At 25.0% G+C, this 22852-nt stretch overlaps 1 protein-coding gene across 1 annotated transcript in view; it reads left to right on the forward strand.

Annotated features, from left to right (window-relative positions):
• The first annotated feature begins 309 nt into the window (after window positions 1-309).
• Window positions 310-22852, forward strand: part of LOC114120746 (uncharacterized) — a 36774-nt gene continuing 14231 nt past the window's right edge. The window contains exon 1 of the mRNA XM_027982760.2: window positions 310-889. Within this exon, the coding sequence (XP_027838561.2) occupies window positions 838-889 (52 nt within the window). The 5' untranslated portion in view covers window positions 310-837. The remainder of the gene's footprint in view (window positions 890-22852) is intronic.

Consider the following 22852-nt stretch of genomic DNA (forward strand, 5'->3'; position numbering starts at 1 on the left):
ACGTTTATTATCGGGTAGTAGGGTCGTTCGGGAATGACGGTTTTTATTTTTTGTTTGTATACGGTGGTGGTGAAACGACGAATTTATTTGGTCGCGCACGTAGATCATTTCGGCGGCCGGTTGCTTCCTAAAGAAGGAAACAAAAACCATTATTCGGTGGGGCTAACCACTACGACGACCCGCACGCAATGAGTTTGCGCCGTGTGGCGTGTCGCCCGCCCTCGCCGCCGACGCCGCCAGGGCACCCCCTCCGCCGTGCCGCTGTCGACTACTGAGACCGACGGCGGTGTCGACAACGATGGCAGCGACTGCGGCGGCAGTGGCAGCAGTGGCGTTCCTCCCGTTGATAATCGCGTCCGATTCCTCCGTTCGGAGCCGCTCGATTGCCAGTCGTACCGGTCGTCGCACGCGCACACCGTCTCTGCCTTTCTCACTCGCTCGCGCATCACCGCCGCCACCACCGACGTCGCCGCCGTCACCATCACCGCTACAGCTGTGCGTCGCCTATACCGCGGTTCCGTCCGTGTGCGTCGCGCCGTCCATCTCGATCGCTACCGAACATACGTATAATAAACAACAAGAACAACGAAATCTCATTGCGAGCGTATTGTGCTATGGATGATGTCGATTTACGGCTACGCCCGATAAAATAACACACCGAGCGAAACTCGAAAAACAGAAAACTTGATAGTGCCATACGTGCACATAGTACCTGCTTAGTGTTGTACTGGAAAACTCAGTCCACGGGCACGCCACTGGCAGTGACCGGTCAACCGACCGCGGTGAAGGAGCAATACTGTTGGTCATCCACGCGTTCTGTAATCGTCGCCGGTGGTAATGGGAAAGAAAGGCAAAAAGACTAGATGGCGAGAGCTGCCCATCACTCTGGGTAAGTGGCGTATTTGTAACGTGCATACGTTATTAGCATTTATCACTGTTATTAACATTAATATTATGGCTGTTATTATCAGCCGGTTGTATTTATACGATATTTGTAATGTTTTGACAGCGTGGAGGTACATCTCACGCCCCCGATACTATACTTCTGGGTACCATCTGGTACGACGATTCGTCTAGGTTACGTCTTTTTACGATCATCCTTGAAATTTATAATGTTATAAATATTATTCATGTGTCTATTTTAAATGAATTATATATTTTTTTTGCTCAGATTCAGATTTTTTTTGATTTTTTGGCCGGGAGGGTAGGTATCTGACCGGGTCGTTGGAGATTGGGGCACCCACGCGTTATAGGATCTTGATTGGCGGCCAAGGTACATGCGCCTAACCACAAAACTAAAAACTCGTGAAATATACATGATTGATGATTTATGTTTTTAAAAACTGAATATTATGATTGGTATATAAGTATTATAGTAAAATACATTATATTATGTAGGTATTGTGTTATATATTTATTGTAGATGAATTTTCGCGACAATTAATGACGGTTTCCTCATCCATAGTTAACAATTTAATGCATTTTATTTCCGTTTAATTTATTGAGTGAGATTGCTTCAGAGTTTAATATTTTTATTTTCAGTAGCCCGTATAAGACAAAAGTAATACATCTATTATTATTTATATATTAAATATTATTTACAGTTCACTTAATATTGAATAATACATTTATTAATCAAATCGCTAGTATATTTTTAAAAATATATGTACTATGTAGGTGCTTAAAAACTCGTGCTAGGAGTAAGTGACTTTTAAAGTTACAACACTATTAAATCGGTATAATATTGTACAGGTAATATACAGTCAATTCGCGATATAACGAAGCGCAGTATGTATATATAGGTATAAAAAAAATTTTAAAATAACAAACGAAACTGTCATTCCTTTGAAATATCGTGATACATAATACAAATATCGATTTAACAAACTTTTTTCTCGGGCCCTAGAAATTTATTATATCACGAGAAGACTGTACTTACACATGTTATAACCATACAGTGATTAAATGATATACATAATAGTTACCTAAATGTATAATAGCTGTATACAGTGTATATTAATAATAGGTTATATACATTATATTACAATGATTCTCCTGACTTTACATAATTACACCTTATAATATCTTGTACAGTTGTACCCATGATTAGATAACCGTTTTTTTCAGATTAAGACTACGACTACGTATGTGTATAATGTTTTGCTAAATACCTATCCAGGAAATCGGTTTATTTTACCACTGTTTGCTTGTTATGATTGCATGTCCGATCATAATTTAGTCTCTGTGTTGCGTAACGTTGCGTTCGCAAACTGCGTTTAATTTATTTTCGAGGTGAGCGATATCATCCAGAACGTTTTGATTAGATTACTTTTGTTTATAAAACCACCATACATAGGTTAACCATACTATACACAGGAACTGTACCCGAAATGGTCTAGCAACTATTAGAGAAATATTGTGGATTGGGCGGATGGTAAAAAGGGTTTGATAAAGTTATCAGGTGGTCGAAAAAATTCTTAATAACTTATAGGTAAATACTTATAAGAATAACCACCTAAATTTTAATATCTGATAAAACACCAAGTAGGGAGGTATTTCCATTTTTAACCTAACTTAGATTACGTCTTTTTTGATAGCCATATAGTTATAGTTATATATAAATGTAGTATAACTGTACATTCATGTAGGAATTAATATATAATATAATAAGCTACTTCTTCTTTTGAACAGCGATCGATATAGAGGGAAATCAGTTTTATTGTTTATTGTAGGCCAATATAATCCTGGTTATTTACACTTAGTTTAGGTATAATTTATAATATATTTTTTTAAATTAAATTATATATTATTATAAGAGTTTTGGTATACTATACCTATTGTTGTTATTATACGCACGTTGACAGCTGAAATAAATATGTTTTTAATGATGCAACAAATATATATTTTCAGGAAGTCGGTAGGTAGGTACTAGGCAAATAATACAATATACGGTAAACATAGATATACTAAATATTAAATACATTATAAATTATAACTGCATAATACACATGTATACTGGTATACTGGTCGCGTGCGTATTGGCTTAAATGCAAGCTATATTATTTGTAACACGATTGATCGCTGGACCATAAACCGCGGAGGACTATTATATTTTACATAATATACCTACATTACGAAAGCTACAGTAAAGAAAATGTGGTTAACCGACTGTGTATCGGTACAGCTGATTTCGTCTCTAAAGGCTATAATGATCACAGATTACTATTATACACATAAATTGTAATACTTAGGTAGGTATTACTATCACGTGTATAATAATATCATTGCTGCTGCGGAGATCGCGGACAACGAATATAATATTATTGTGTATATTATTATAATATTATATATAGTATCCATATTACACGTACCTACAACCTGCCTTTACCTACTTACGTCACAAATTCGTAATATAAATCGAAAATCGCGTGTTTTTTGATTCAAAAGCAGTTCATAATATATGTATGTATATATAGTTAATGATTATAGTAGCCACGCGGTAATTGGATGACATGTTTTATTTTCGATGAATATTTCAAAAATGCATTCTCTCCTTCAACATTAAAAATAATTTTTTTGAATTTATTATTGAATATCTATAGCCAAACTTAAACATTTATATTGTTATATTAAAATAAAGTAGTTTTATTGATAAAAAATATTATATATTATTGTTAAAGTTTTTTATACATCAAAATAATATGTTAAACTAAAAACGTCTTTTTTTGAATTTTAAGTGACTAATTTTTTTACTAATATTTGGCATAAAATTAATTTACATTAAGTTTATTTACTAAAATAATGTAATAACAATAAAAATGCTTATTAACATAAATTAACACTGTTAACACACTAAAATTGGCTCATTTTATGCTTTTTTAAGTAACAAATTTTTTTATTTATAATTATACATAATATGATAACATAGTAGTTATTTCTATAATAATATGTTTAGTATAAATTATAACGTTAAATGTTTTTTTCTTGCTTTTACTAAAAATGTACCCCAGCAATTAATTTCCTTTGGCCAAAAATAATAATAAAAATTAATATTATTATAATAAACATCTTACGCTCAAGTAGTTTCAAGAAATACGGAAGAATAATTATTCATATAATTAAATAGTTTTCAGTGAATATTATGAATTTGGTAATAAATACCATAATGGTTATACTTTACATAGAGCAATATAAAGTAATAAAATAAAATAAAATCATTTCTTTAATTTGTAATAGGTTAAATAAAATGATTTAACTAACAGAAAATTTTTTTAATCATTAACTTAAACTTAAGACTTAAATAAAAGTTAAGTTATGAACGTAATTAGCACTTTACGTTTTTAGTGGAGTAAACATTTAAAGGCTCGTTGAATAATGTTTTATTCTATGCAACTTTCAGGGACAAAATAAGGGATTGCCGCGGTGCTATGTTAGATCGATTTCATTGTATGCAAGTGCAAGGGTTCACGTTGCCGATAATTCTATCATTAGGTTAAAGGTCAAAGAAGCCATTTGAATAAAACGAAATTTTTCGATTTACAAACGTTGTTGATAAATTGCGAATAATATTTGGTTAGCGTTGATTAATGTACATGATTATGTATACATATACAATTTTGGAATAAGCATGGTTATACTTATGAAAAACCATACTTTGGAATAAATAGTAATAATTAGTTATTAATATAATATAATTTGAAGTTATAGAATATCTATAATATTATAATAAGATCCTATATAATGATTCATTTAATTTATAATTATGCTATAGAAAGTAGATATGTTTTTTTTTTAAATATATAAATTATAAATAATAATGGTTAGGTACCTATATGTATAATGCATGGTATTTCATTTAATTGGTGCTCTAATCGTCGGATATTCGATTGAAGTGTGGCCAGTGTGGGAATCATAATGATATTTCATTATGAATAAATAAAAAAATATTTACCGTTAATTGGACCGTGGAATAATATCGTTAGATAATTTTACTGTTTTGCATTCGATAGGTATAATATATTATATTACAGGTAGACTATACAGGCGTATAGCTAGTGTGTTATCGATATAGTTACACACCATTATAGGTTAGAAGTATTTTCATTTTTCAATAATTATACGTAGGTAGAATAAATTGTCTAAAATCTAAATATTAAAAATTGTAAACGATTCATAAAAATGTATGGTTATTCTCGCGAGTACAGTTTTATTTTTTTTTATTAGTCTTTTATAGTATTGAATAATATGTATAAATTATAATTATGTAATATACTAATATACATATTATATTTAAACTATTTTTCGATTTTTACAGTATACGTACATAAAATTAAATAACTATTGACAATTCAAAAACTTAATTTGAAAAATAATATAAATAACTAAGAATTGTTACCTATTTACTGTCACGAATAAGTGTTTAGTTTTGTAACATAAATTCTGATTGAGGTTAAGTGATATATACACATATTATGCATTTTTAAAACGTATATACAAGGGTAATTATTATGTGGCATGATTGTATTTATTCACATTAATTAAAAAAAAAATAAAATTTTCATTTTATAACCGTCTTATATTCATTATAAATAATTATATTTTTAATTGGAATAATCTATTTACTTAAAAGAATTATAATTAATTTAAAAAGCATTTAAATATAGGTAGTGATGGAGTAACAATTATCAGTTTTGTTTTATATTTAATTAAATTTTTAAAATTGAAAAAATGAATATTTGTTGAAAATTAAAAAATTTAATTAGCATCATTGTTTATGAATATTGTCATATAACATAAGTAAGTATGTTATAAATTGTAAGTTGTGATTATGATATGTGCATTGTTATATAATATGTCCTATAATTCAAATGTAATATTATATTATAAATTATTGCAATATAAACTTATAACGAGTTTTTATTATTATTGATGACTATAAATACATACAAATATCAATTAAAAATTGTATTTATATAATTATAGGTTATACTTATATCAAATTATAAGAATATTAATATGAATTATTAAAATACATCTTTCAATAAAAAATAACAGGTTTCAGCATAGGTAAATGTATATTTACTTTAATTAAATAATTTTTTTTTTTAACTCTAATCTAATTTGTGTGTTTATCATGTACCTAATAGAAAAACTGAAATACTCCGAGTGCATACTATAATATTGGTGCTTTAGTAGTTTTACACTTAAAAAAAATTCTATTTAACCATGTATATTGACTAACTTTTATTGATGGTTAAGCGTACACCTACCATAATATTATATTATTATTCTGGAAAGAGATTTATTCCCTATATAAGTATTATAGTCTGTAAAAATACTCAAACAACGAGTGAAAATAGTTTTGTTTCGAGGATAACGCGTGTGGCTGATAAGTGACTACAATGATGTGTTTTATTTAACAAATTGATCCATGTTGTTCTACACCATTTATTTTATTCGTGTACTTCATAGCTTATTAAGTGGATGATTTTTATGAAACATTAGTTTTATTATCTCATGTTAGTAATATATTATGTACCTATATTATATTATACTTTGTTGATTTCAAGAAGGTGAAGTTGTTCACGGCACATGTAAAATATAAAAAATACTTAATCGTCTAAATCAATATAAGTATAATAACTGGTCTTATCAGTTAAGCAACACGAGTGCATACGCAATGACTTGAAATAAGTTGACAGGAAAATGTAGATAATTTATCATCGTAATTGATATTCATTCCACTGATTAGTATAGTATAATAGGTATTCATGACATTATTTTTGGAATTTTTAAAGAAAAAAGTATATTATAGATTGTACAATGTATGCTTGTAGTGATTCCCAATAAACACCATACATAGTCATACAGGCAGAGGAAGTATGTTTTGCATGTTATTACTCTTTAATTATAAATTATAATGTTATTGTAATAGGTAGTAGTAAAATACTTATATGTCTCATACTGATTGATGGTCAAGTGATTTAGTCTAATAAATAATATTGTGTTATTTATTTTACTCAATTTAAAAAACTCAAAATTTTACAGTTTAATCATCATCAGAGTAAAACGTATTGTAGACAAAAATTAAATCCCGCAATTATAATATATTTTTAAATAATTGAATTTCATAATTTATACAGAGTAGTTCTAAACAGGTACCTATCACTTATTATGTTAACATTTAAAATAATATTCTGTTTCAAATAAAAGCAGAATAATAAATAACTATGAAATTAAAAATGTATGTTGTCACTTAAAAAGTAATAAAATTTAAAAAATATTTTTTCTTCTAAAATGTAAAAATGTTAAAAAAATGTTAAAATGTTAAAATTATGTAAGTATATTTTTTTTCAAAAACATAAATACTTTTTAAGATGATGAGTACTTTTTGTTAAAGCGGCCGGTCACTCAGTTTAATTATAAGTTATAATTTACCACATAATTTAAATTTAAATTTGTCTGTAATAAAATATGTAACGTTTGGGTTTATTAAAATAAATAATTTTTTTACCAGATATTATTTTTTTTTTACGTAATGTTAACCTATTATGATTTTGTCACTTAACATCACTGTCGGTCACTGATCTCTCTTCTCTTTCCCTCATTGTTCACGCGCTCATAGATTAATTCACTAGCGGCATAGTTAAATATATTTTATAGCTTCCGCATGTCAAACAGTGTTTTAACCTATCGTGTTTTTAAAAACCGGGGAAATGATTTTTACGTATTCAATCAATTATAACTATTATATCCCCTGCGTATAAACTTAAATATTATACCTAATTATATATGATTGTTATTCACTTTTCTCACTATAACTTAACTAACTTTTTTTACCCTAGTTAGATACAATCGACATCATTATTTACTATGGTATCTTAAATCTGAGATTAAAATATTAATATAATTTCTATTAGCAATATTTGGATTTTAGAAAATTAGTATACAATTAATACAGAAATATTATTTTAAAATAACTCACGTGTCGAATGGAAAGGTATATTTTTTTAACAACAAATATATTATTGTTAAAAATACTAAAAGTGTATTTTATATTAAATTCTAAAATATATTGACAATAAACGTTCAGATTAAATTTTTATTTTATTTGTGATTTATTTACCATAAAAAAATTAAATGATCATTTTATTATTTGTAGATACGTATTTACCTCTAATATACCGATAAAAATATTAACAATGTGGGTTTAAATTTTTTAATATACTTATTTACATGTAGGTATAATTCATTTTAGAGAACATTTACTGACATAAAAATACAATAGAAAATAAAAATCAAACACATTATCATGAAACAAAAAAAAAAAATGTCTTATTCAAAATCGGAAAAACGTATAATGCTCATATAATATGTATATTAAAACAAACGCTCTTGTTTGGTTATAATTTTTTAGCGTTAATATTTATAATAAAATTAATATGGGGTTTAACATGAAGTTAATTGTATGAACTATAACGAAAGTTAGATATTTAAACAAATATACATAAATATGTTAGTTCTTGCGTTAGCTGCTACGAATGTAGTTTGTAAAAATATAAGTTATTTAATAGGAGTTATAAATGAAAAGTTATCATAAAATAAAGTTTTTATATTTTAAATGAATTTATGAATATTGTATTGAAATGATTTAACCATATTAGTCATATTATGTTGTCGTAAATTTAATACTATAAATTATTATCAAATAAACATGCATTATGTAAACATAAATAATAAATAATAATATTATTAAAGCGTAAAAGTCTTTATGATAAAAATTTGCACGATCAACAAATAAAAAGAAGCGAGTAATCGATGTCTTCTCATATTGTTTGTATTGTTGTTATTATTTTTTGCGTAATCCTTAAATAAAATGAATAATAGTACATACGTATATTTACCTATATAATTTAAAATTAGATTATCATTAATTAAAATCCGTATCGAGGATATACAAATTAAAATTAAGTTCATCACAATTACGTACTTGAAATATGTTCATCGATTGTTTAATGTGTACATATAGGTACCTACTATATTGGCATTTCCTGCTTAACATGTATTATAGATATATTATTTATTTAAAATCATGTAATTTCGGAATAGATCGTATTTTAAATTTTAAATGCAGATATGGATACTTAAGTATCAATGGATATATTTCTATAAATTTCAATGAGTTAATAAATATTTTACACTTGTATCAATATTTGATTTGCACTGTAGTTAACCAAATTTTTAAATTACTCATTTTATTATACCTATTTAATAAAATAAATTTATTTGAAAACGAAATTTCTCATAATTAAAATTAAATTGACGAAGTAAAAGAGCATGCAATAAATTGCAGGTTGTACGTGTGTTCATATTTTTTGATAAGATAATACTTTTATTTAAAAATGTATAATCTAACGAATTTTTTTATTTAAAAGTCAAAAACTTGTTCATTCGAATTTTTTATTTTATAAGTATCTAACATATTTCTAGTAACATCTAAAATTTATGCGGTAAAATAAGTTCGAATAAATAATGTTTTTTGTAGTCGAATTGTTTTACATTAAGAAAGCCTTTTATTATTTTTTAGACTACGAGTTCCTATATTAGGCAATATTATGGTTATTTAACTAGCAAACACTTTAACAGTTTTTCAAAACTAAATAAGTATATCCAAATTATTATTGGATTAGAATTTTTAATTTTTTTAGTTTTAATATATACTTAATTATATTTATTTTCTATCTCTTAGCTCGCAATAAAAATGAAACTATATATAATGTCGAATTCGTTTTTATTAGTTGTCATGTGTTATGCCTATGCTAAAGCAAAACCCCATTTATATTTGCTTGCAAACTACAGCAATAATTTATTTTTTGATGATTAAAATTTGAAATTATCATAGCTATTGTCTACCACACTTAATAGTTGTATACCAATATTTTTTCTGTAGTTAATTTGGTTCCTATTTAGCCGAATTGGTTTCAGTTTAAAAAGGTAACTTACTTTGGTGAACAGAATTGACTCCCGTTTAAATTCGTGATGTATCCCACTACTGATAAAGTCAATTCCTTTTTTTTTGTAAAACGCTAGCTAAGTACACACATTTACTTTCCCATTTGTACAGTCTTAAAACCTTTAACTTATAAGTAAAGTAAACATAGTTAAAAATGTGCATTAACAATCGTTGAAGTAGAAACCATTCAGTCATCACTTAAATATAAATAATTATTTATAAAAATAATTTCAATAATGATTATTAGGTAAAAATAAAAAAATAAAGATTTTTACGGTGATACTAATTTTAAGCAAACTCTCTTTTCAGATATAGTTTTAATTATGTAAGTTAAAGTAAATAGATTATTCAATTCAACTCACTTTAATTAAATATAATTTTAGATAGGAACTATTTCGGTATTAGTCTAGTCAAAAGTTCTATTATTTTATAAGCTTAACTCTACAGAGGTTTCCGGACCACAGTTATTAGTCATAAAGTTTTTTGGGTCATAGATAAATGTTAAATACAGTTTATAAATGATAAAAATTAAATGTTTCTAATCTTTAAATAAATTATTTTTTATACAAAATATATTATTATTTATTTTGTATCGATAAAATAATCATTTAAATACTTAACACAATATAATATTATATTTATATACTGAAGATGTATTCTCAAATATATGCTTTGTATTTATGAATATTGTGATTGTTGATGATTCAAAATATAAATAAATAAATTTATATTATTATTGTTATTAATAATAATAAGAGAAATATATGTCGCGTTTGGGTTAAGAAGACCGAGTAGTTTCCATACGTATGCTTTACAAATTACAGTTGATGAAATTAATTAGTGACTGGGATTGTCGTGAATTTATTTCACTTAGTAATCATTGTCACTGCATTTTTAATAAACTATCTTGGTGTGATTTTATAGTTACGTAGGTAGTACGTAATTTAAATTAAATTATAGAAATAATAATACATTAAAGCTATTTTATGTTTTTTCAGAATTATTTTATTTAATACTTACCTATATAATAAACACATAATTTTGTTTTAAACTGTAACCAAAAAATAGTAATAGGCAAATATTGTTTTATGAACTAATATCAGAACTATGTTCTTAAGATTAAAATGAAAAATGGTCTATGCTGGATTCAAGATTTTTTATATTTTTCAGATATAAACTAAATGTTTGAATATGAAAATATCAAGCTTTTGATGTAATGTAACATTTAAACCTAAAATACGTTAATAATGTTTTTTCAAGAAATTTTATTAAAGTTCAAGGTGAGCCAAGGTCTTTATGGCCTCCTCTTTTTGATCCTCTATTGAAAGTTGTTTGTTAGAAATCATTTGATATTACTTATAAATTATTATAAAATATTAAATAATATATTTCAATATGCATATTAAATAATGTGATAAATAGTAATTGCGAAAGAAATAATAGGGTACTTTAAAAATGCAATTAATAATGAAAAATGTCTTAGCGACAATAATCACCGAAAATCTCTATTAAAGACTTTGATTAATGCATCTATAAAACAAAAAATATAATTATTAGATATGTATTATAGACTGTTATTATAGTCTTCTAAACTTTCTTTTTCTTTTTTTAACTCGACTTAGAATTGTATAACAGAAATAGAATTTGAGCAACACTGAATGTTGCATAAAATACAAACATAATATAGTTTGTGCATTATAAATATTTAAATGAAGTAACGATTAAAATATTTTAATTATAAATACTTACTAATTTTTATGAATTATTATTATTATTATTTGTAATATAGTGTATAACTATAAAAAAAAATGTTTTTTACCTCAAAATAAATGTAATGTTAATAAATTTCATAATCATAAATAAATGTATAATATTTCCAGTTTATATTATTAATGTTTTAAGAGTAATCATACTTGTAAATTATTTCGAGAGAACAATTTTGAATAAAAAAAAACTAGGTGCTTAAGCCACAGTATTTTAAATCAAACTTATATACGATAAAAAAGATAATGTATGCTTTGTCGTAGCCTGGGATTTTTATTTGCTTATTTATTTTTTTTTTGTATCATTAATAAAAAAATATACATATAATTGCTTTAAAGTTCTATGTTTTAAAACTTAATTAATTTTTTTTTCTAAATAAAATAACAATAAAAATATAAGCTAAGCAAATATTGATTTTTATAGCACAAAAAATCAAGCTTAAACGATTCTTTTCCTACATATGGAACTGAAATTCAATATTTAATGTTTTTATTTTTTTCTCGTAATTTTATTGAAATTTTCTTTATCGAAGTGAAAATTTGGCATATATTTAATAATTGTACATTAAAATGCAAATAAAATAAGATTATTTTGTTTAATTTATGTGTGATGTGCCAATAATGTATAATTTCAATCAATCTTTCGTCACGATTAAGTATAAATTATATTGATACAAAAATCCTTCTTTTTTATATTAATATACGATCTGATTTAGATCCAAGTGTTTCAAAAACAGATTGTAGTATAATAATATTTGAAACAACGCCAAGTGCAGAAACACTTATTACCTACGTATTTTAATGAATTTATCTTTCACAAAAGGGAAATTGGAAATATTTAGTAAATTTATTATTTTTATAAAATATACATTCATTTTAAACATGTCAAAAAATAGCTAACAATTATATTTATGAATATAATTATGTATTTCAAATGTAAATACTTATATATCTGATAAATATTATAGTTTTCCAAAACACATGTTATATGTTATGTTCTGTTCATTTACAAAACATGTTGTATTGTATGTTCGTAATGTATAATGTATTGTTATAATCTTTTTACTAAGATAAAATTCAAGTGTTACTCAAAGGATTATCGGTAACATATGATATATTGTATTTATAACTCATTCTTAAGTCAAGATTCACACAATTATTAATCTTTTCTGGTACTTATAATAATTTAATATAATGTATACGATATATGATAGTATTAATAGTTAAATGATTTGAATTCTGATAAATAATAATAGATTGTATAAAGTGTTCTTGATTGTCTGGTATATTGAATATTGATCCAATGGGAATCACATGTTATTAAAATAATATCAATTTATATAATAACTGTGAAGAGAACTGAAGGACATGCGTTACACATTAGGTTGCAAAATTTACGTCACATTTAGCTCGATTGGATCCACGTGATATTAACAATTTTCCAGTTTATATATATATATTAAGCTATTGGTTTTATTTTAAAATAATAACTTGGGAAATAATTCGTTTATAATTTATAGGTACAAGATATTTAAAGTTGTTTATTTCTACTCCAATACTTTTAGTGCATCTACTATAGTTATAAATACTATATTATATAAATATATATTTGTATTACAATATTTTTTTATTTATGATAATATAATAATGTTTAATATTGTCTCAATGTCCTTATGTTTAATATTTTAATTCTTCTAGTAAAATAACAATATTTATGTTAAAATTTCAACAAAAAACATATTTTAATGTAAGATATTAATGAACACATGTCAATTATGTTGTGCTATGAGTTATGCTTATGAAAAATAATAATTTCAAGAAGTATATCATATAGTTTTACATAAAGTAGTGAAACAAAAATCATTCAAAATTATTTAACAGCTCAACAGTGTAAAAAGGATTAAATCACTTTTTTATACCTACATACAAATTGTTTTATCTTTGAGAAATAAGACTAACTTATAAAATGGTATATACTATAGACTATGTTTTCCTATACTTTCAATTATATAACAACAGAACATTGAAATATATGATTATAAATAAGACGATTGACAAATTATTAAATAATTAATTTAAAACTATATTATTTATAAAAAAAAATAAGAAGAAATGGAAGTAAATGTCATTAAACAGAAAAGAAAATTCTAACATACATTTTTTTAAGAAATAAATAAGAAAAAAAGATAAGATTAAAAAAAACTTAAAATCGATTAACTCATTATTTCAATTTAATATTCACAAGAGACAAAAGGTTTATGATTTTTAATGAAAAGTATTACTTGTCGACAATAAAATGGTAACACATGGTTACGTCCTATCATTTTAAAATCATGGTTGTCGTACAATCACTTACTACTCACCCATACACACGCACTTAAGCATATACAAAATTGCATATTACATCGGAATTTTTAAAAATAATCGATTTTATTTCCTTTAGGCTTATACAGTTGTATGATAAAACATTATAATTTATATTATTTTGACGTTAAATTATAAAAAAATACAAAATATTTAATTTTAAGTTTATCATTATTTTTAATTATTTTTTTGTTTACCTATTATACAATATTTAAAGTTAACAATGTTATTTTTGTTTTCTTGCTGGATTTTTAATATTTTGATTAAAAAAAGAAATATAACTCAAACATTTGTTAAATATATATATACAATAACGTTCATTATCCGATAAAATTTCCGATATTTCACTTAATCGATAATTTAAGTTTAAAAATCCATCTAGAAAAGGGTTACACCCAAACCCGCAATAGTTGCACCATTGACATCCAGTAGGTAATGGGTACTTAAAATTAAAATTTTAAATGATTCACAAGCTCATTTTGTATATTATATTTTATGAGCCTAAATGAAATGTAAATGATAATAACAAGATGAATTATAGTCAAGGTTATACTGCGTCATTAAATCGATAAAATATATTAAAATTTATATTACTGAAACAGTAATTACATCTAAATACAAACACGTGATAAATAATATTATACATATTCAATAGATGGAGATTATAGTGGAGGTAATTTTAAATCCAGTCTTGAAGAAAATAGCAAAAGGATATTTATTTATTTTTTTATCTCCGTAAAATCGTCCATTGTATGGTATAGACACGGGATGTCTAAGTGGGCGATAATATAGACGAAATTTTGGCGTTAAGTTCGCTGTAAACATTTTGTTTTTTTGCGCCAACTGTAACGTGATACTTTATTTTTCATCCAGTCAAATTCAATTTCTATTATAAAATTGTGTACCGTTGTTGGCTACAATAATATAATATTAAAGTACAGAAAAATATAGGTACTTACGAATTACTTGGTATATATTTAGGATTCATATTAATAGAAAACTATAGTAAGGAGTGAAAAATAATGTGCAATAGTCTGCAATTTAGTTAATATTTATAAATATTACACTATAAATTGCCGTAACATTATTGAAAATTGAATGATTAATTCTAAATTTGTTCTATGAGTGGTAAGATTAGTTAACACAACATAATATTTATCCTACAAAAAAGTAAATTATATCGTATGATAGTATGATACTCGTTTCATCTTCCTTATACGTAATTATTTAAAAACTAATAAATCATATCTATGAATCTGAAGTTAATAATAAAAGCTCGAAAATATTAAATCATACATCAGAGTATAGAGACTTACTTTGCCAGCGCTATTTTGACACATCACACCAATATTATTTAATTTATGTAAACTAGAGAACGAAAACGCAAACAGGATTTAATCGATAGAATATTTATCAGATAAACGCGGAGAAAACAGTTACCAGCTTGCGAGAATACCATGTGTCGGTGTGACTTATTGTAGTTTCCGTTATCTAGGGCAGACCATAGTTTCAAATTTACTTGTGCAGGAAGTTTCCATCAAAACCATTATCAATTGGAATTATTATATTACCTATCAGTATTTGACGGCAAAATTTTTCATACATCAATATAAATATCATATCATAAAAATATTTTTTAGATCTTGCCAATATTTTTAATTTATTCATAAAATAACATCATTGATGTTACATCAAATATTAAAACTATTTATTTTTTAAGTGCATAATGTTATAAATATGCACGATTAATATTATAGGTAATATTCGATTAAAGCTCTATACTATTCGATTCTCGAATTGTTGGTTAATTGGTATTTTACGTAAGTTGGTACTTATAAAATATGTTATGTTATAGCTTCTCTTGGTCCCACCAACATTTATCTGGAATAATTCAAATTCATTCCATATATAAATAGTATTACCATAATTGCATTTCATTTTTATATTCCATATTTTGTAATTGATTCAGCTAGTTTATATCTCCTCTACGGATGATACACACAATATATCTTTAAAATATTCTCAAAAGAAGAAGGTACATACCGTAAGATCAGGTTACTTAGAAAGTCTGTTGTAAAACATCAGATGATTAATTTTGAATAATCATGTAGTTTGAAAAATTGTATTAGGTTTTTAACAAAATAAATATTGGTTTAGTATATAAACATCATCGTATCGAGTTTTATTTATAGTAAAATCGAGAAAATAGATACTATAATATATATGCTGACGTAGATACTGCAGATTGTTTTGAAAAAAATAAGAATATTTACATCATTAAATTGTCGAAAATAATTTCACGTTTTATATGATAAGTATAAAAATAAAATGATTGATGAGAATTTAAAATATCTACACTGTTACAAATTTAAAATTACAATTAAATAAAAAACCGATTTTGTTAAAAACGGGTGTGTTGTAATCATTATCTCCATTAATTTGCGATTTTTTTTTCATGTATTCTACCATATGTAAAAATAAAAAAAAATAATCTCTCCAGATAAATTTTTATTATTACTAGACTCGATATAATAGTCTTTAATCTATGGATAGTCTACGTGAAACTTTCTAAGCACTCACTATTTCCGTAATATAGCCGCTACATGGTACGTAACGAAAAAAACCTTTAAACGACATAAACTAATATCAAATATATTTCTTTACAAATATGCGAACTCTGCACACATTATTATAATAAACCTATACTCGAAGCGTATAACCCGTAATAAAATATATTATACAAATGTTTAATAATGCATTATTAGTTATTACATTCACACACATCAATTCGTCGTACACAGCTGTCTAGACGTCTGCGTTACGTAAATCCGTTGTCATCGCAGTTGTACCGGTAGCCAGAATAAATCGATTATGCGTTGTTCACGTAATCATGTGCAATAATAATATTATTCTTATGGCACATACCCCGACGGCTGTGTTTACTGTTTTTATTCATTTTAATTTACGACTGTCCGTCAGAATTCTTCTCGACCTGCGCAACTATGATTATTAGTATTTATAATATTATGTTTAAAAAAATAGAACTTTGATTTCAAAAAGATATATACTATTTAAAAATGTGTCTGTTACGGCGTTAAGCGAACCAACACATTTTATTTTGTCTAATTATAATACATATTATTTACACAAAATTTTCTGTTGTCTCCGAATATCACGTAATATCTACGTGAGCATAGCCATTTATTAAAAAAAAAAAACTATGAAAGCAGTATATCGTGATTTATTATAGTAGGTATGGTTAATATCTGTGATCACTATGTGATGATATTTCGATTATTGTCCTTCTGTGAGCAGCCATTTGGATAAACCATTATTTCCACTTCACATGTTTCGAACATACGACCACTGTGCTTCACTGCTTCATAATATTTAATGCCGTTACATCATATCATTTTTATTTTTTACTGCGCAAAGCGTAATTAATTTTCTATTCTGCTCAAACGAATTATTACGTGTAAAGTCACATCATACTATTTTGACTATTTTACGAATTATCAGAAAATCTACTAGGACCGAATAAGGGCAACGAAAATTTTTATATTTAACTAACATTTATTCAATACATAATAATAATAATAGTGGTAATAAATAATTTGTTTTTACAAGAAGGATATATTGTATTGTCATAAATGTAAAATGTGTTTAGAAGACCATCCCCACGATGATGGCTATCCGTGAGTTGGCCCATCCACGACTACAACATGACACGACATACAGATGTCCGATACATAACCACCAAATTATACAGATATACAATATTGTACTGCACATCTGCACGTGTATAAATGAGTTGAAAAAAAACTATTCGTGTACACTTGATGATCGTCATTGACGTGAACGCAGCATTCACAAGGAAAAAAAAATAATGACTATGGTGAAAAAAACGATTACACCATTATATTATACACATCTGTGTTGTGTGCAGCAAAACTCAGCTGCGTCTTATAATATTTATGAGTATATTTGAAATAGGTATCCCTTGTAAACAAATTAAATTAATTCCAAGTACTCGCCATATTCACGTATTATTATTATATTAAAACTAAGATTTTATCACTATTATTGCACTATTATTTGCCATTATTGTTATAATTTATAAAATATATGTTTATATAGTATTTAATACATTTCTGACTGGATATTTTTTTCGCTACCAAACCCACGTGTATTACACAGACATATTATATTGTATACCCGATGTGAGTACCAAAAGAGGTTCTTATACATACCCATCAAAAGAATATACAATATATGTATAATTTACTATTAATCGTATTTGTTAAACACGTTAAATCGATAAAAAATCGTGTTGTATTTTTAACGTTTCCAATACTCGTATTAGACATTTTTTTTTTTTTTTTGCTAAATCTGTTGTTAGTGAGTTTTTTGTAATAATTTCAGTTATCTATTCTTAATTAAAAAAATGGTAGCTAAAACTGTCGACGTGAAATAATTTAACAATCAAAGAAAAAAAAGAAAAATATGAACCATTTTGATCGTACAATACTATCAACTATGTAATACGTACATAATGTTATTATGATCGGTACCTAACCCTATAACCACATAGACTATAAAGCATAGCGTGCCAATGTATTTATTAAAAATAAACTATATTTGTTTAGGTATTTCTATGGTTGTAGCTGGAACAATCGATAAAATACAACACAAATAAGGGTTGTTACATAAATTTGAAAATGCGTTGCCCCCGCAAATTTAAATCTTATATTATACACAGAACAATACATAGAAGCTATATAACCCTTACATTATTAAGAAATGTGGATCTATATTTTTTAAATACCAACCACGCAAAAGCCACGTGGTCCCAAAAGGACTGTGTTATATTATAATATATAAATATACCTTCTATTTATATATTTTTGATGAATACACCAAGTCTATCTAACCATATTTGTACAATCAAAATAAATAAAAGACAATATTACATCTCTTGTTAGGTTTATATTATATTTGTAGTGTTTAAATGCGTTTTAGGAATTTTATATTTTATATTTCAATTAAATAATATTTAAAAAAAAATATTTAATTATTAATTTATAAACGCATATGCAATTCCCTAAATATAAAACCTAGAAAGACAATACTACGTGCTGACGATTATTGTAAAATAATTATATCTATAATAGCAATAACTAAAAAGTTTAAGTATTTAGGTATAATCTGTAAAAAAATATTTTTGTAATTTTTATTAAATAAATAATTCTAGTTTTTTTTATTTCTCTTAAAAAAATAAAGGAACTAATATGCAGCAACAAAATAATGCAATTTTAAGTAATTGAAAACACGAGTATGTTAAATACATTTTAAATTGTATTTGTATTTGAATACTTACTGGAAAATATATTTAAATAGTTGATTAAATAAGTTTTCATTAAATTATAGTTCCTATACATACTTTTAATAAAAACTATTACATTACTGGTAATACATAATCGTATGATAGATATCATATACCATTATATTACTTGGTTACTGGATTTAACTACAGAGCATAGTTTACCACTATTTTAAGGTAATCATAAATTAATATCGATTATCGACAGATAATATTATGTAGGTACATTTAAAACTCATGATGCACATTTTGGAATAAGACACATAATATTTCGTTGTTTTTTTATTACTATTCGATATGGTTTTAAGAAATCAGATAGCAAATATTTTATTAAAAAAATGTAATTGTTAAATTTATTTTAATCATTGACTTGTGTATTTCTATGAACTGATTATGATAAGTAAATAACCTACTTAAAGTGTATACTGTATATAATATAAGATATTAGTAGAAATTTAAATAGTTTAATATCGATGTAGGCTAACAAAACAATTAATTTTATTGTGGTTTGTCTTAATTATCAGAAAAAGTATAAAACTAAAAACAACTTAAATGATTAAATTTATTATTATTATTTTATTATTTTATTTTTATTATTTATTTATTTTACCAGGCAAATAATCAAATATTTAATATAAATACACTGATTTTGTGTTATGATGTATTTCTAAATAAGTGATAAATCTGAAAAAAAAATAATAAAAATAACTTTGTGATCAAAAACAGAAACCAGAAATTTTAATCTCTGATTTTATAAACATTGTAAATCATTTTATTCAGTAAATTGGTCTGAATAAAGAATTGTCACATAATAACAGCTTTTCTGGAACTCTGAGGGGTAGTTAAAATTACCTGATATGTTAAAAATAGGTTATATGTTATACTTCTTTGTCGTTCAAAAAATTAAGTTATATTTTTTCCATTAATTACCATTAATTTATTTAAAAATTTTGATTTATATAAATAGTGTGGAATAAACCGTTTGATATTAATGCACCAAGTAATTTTGATTTTTGGGAGTTATTAACTAACAAATTATGAATAAATGGAAAACTATAAAAAACCAAGTTTTAAACATTACAGTATAAAATACTTATCAAATTTCAAAATAGATAAAATTAATTAATTACAGCTTGTTAATTATTATATATCTGGACCCTAACTAAAAAATGCGTATCACCAATTTAACCATATACTATTAATCCTTTGTAAAAAGAACTAATAAATATTTCATAATTATACGTATATAAATAATATATAATATACGTATATTATTATTAATTTTAGTATTTTCAGCAATTAAAAACATAAGATAACCTAAACGTTCAAAATTTTGGTTTTAGATGTAATGTAAGCATATAATTTGTTAAGTAGGTAATAGGTATGTATTATTCTAATATGTTCGAACAATTTAATGTCATTCATAAGTCATAACTCTATGGTAACTGAATGGAATGCGACAAAAATGAATCAAATACATTTTATAAAATCAATAAATAATGTACTTGTGTAGCTTATGTTTTTAATAATATTTTATACTACTGTAATATTATATATAAATAAGAATATTAATGAATTAAAACAAACAAACATTATTATTCAATTTTCAAAATGTAAAATATTAACACCTGATCTTCTATTATACATTAAAATGGTATAAAATACGAAAATGTAAATTTTTTAATAATATATATATTAAAATTATTATTTATTTAAAATAAACAATAGTATAAATCATATTATAAGTAATAACTAATAAGTATGAAATACAATTTTTAAATAGGTATCAATGATTTATTCATTATTACATCATAGATTTTAATATAGGGGGAAGGAATGGAACTGCGTTGTCATTATTATTAAACATAAATTAAAACTTCTTCGTCCTTGTTATTTTTTTGAATTAAAATTTGAATAGATTCAAAATAAAATTGATATTGTTTTTATTCTGGAGATATTTTAAAGACCTGTCGAATTTTTCCAGTTGAATACAATATTTCTACAAAAATGCTGTTAGACTTTTTGACAGACGACCTTATTGAAGACGATCAAGGTGACCCATAATACGTAATCTCAAACTCGATTTGTTCAGTAGTATAATAATTAATAACTAATTTTCAATGTCACTGATTAATTATTTTATTTATATTTTATGGTTAAATAGTTATTCACAGAAGAAAAACTTTATATAAAATAATAAGATATATTTTAAAATAAGTCAATATAGTTTTTTCTTTTTATGGGTGTATTTAAAATTTTAATAAAAAATATATTATAAATTAATATAATATGAATATAAATAAAAAATAAATATGATCCTTTTACAAAATATAATTATTTAATGAGATTAAATAATTATAAAAACATCCTTTGACGCTTATCCGCTAGGAACATACCCGTAGATTATATTTGAAATATTTTAAGATATACTATATACATAGCTGATTTATTTATTACGTTAAGATGTGTTATTATCTCAGATATATGACTGAATATAATTTTGAGAAAATTTTAATTCACATATTTAAAGCTGGGTTTCAGATAAAAATTTTATGATTTAAAATGAACATAATATATTAATATTACCTATTCAAAATATGTTTGTAGAATTTTTAAAATGTGTCGTTACACGTAGCTAATAGATATAAAAAATATTCTCATGTGTCATAGGTACTTATTATTTTATAAAATAACTTATGTAGTACAAATTATAAGTACCTATTCCAGTTACTTTTGTTATAAAATTTGTCACAGATAACGAGCTTATGAATTTAGACCAGTATTGCAGACATGCATTGTTCAAAATAATGAATAACAGAAATTTACTATTTTTCATATTTAAATGTAAATCTACTTGAGCAACACTAAAAATAAGTCTATCACACGGGCCGAATAACCATTTGAACTGGCTATTTATATGTTTGTCTTCAAACGCTACAGTGTATATGGTTTAGAAGTTGCCAAAGAGTTCTCATAAATTATACATCAATAATTTAAGTGTATACATTTATAATCATCCGTGAACATTTATTAACGATAACTTTCTTTTAAACTTGAACCTGGTGTCGAGTAATGATAAAAAAGAACACCTTTGCCATTATATTATGATATAGCTGCTAACCCTCTCTAGCTGTTTTAATCGTGGACCTTTATCTAATTAATATTTGTATAACACTTAATGTAAAAAATCATGTTTGTTTTCTAGCGTACACCAAATAAATATTCTAAATGCAATTAATATTTTTTTTCTAATTTCAAAATTTTAGAACTTACCTTTTAAGGCTATTGTGTTTACTGTATATTTTAATGAAATACTATACTTATTGTTATAGT

Source organism: Aphis gossypii, chromosome 1 (assembly GCF_020184175.1).
Source record: "Aphis gossypii isolate Hap1 chromosome 1, ASM2018417v2, whole genome shotgun sequence".
In the NCBI taxonomy this organism is placed as follows: domain Eukaryota; kingdom Metazoa; phylum Arthropoda; class Insecta; order Hemiptera; family Aphididae; genus Aphis; species Aphis gossypii.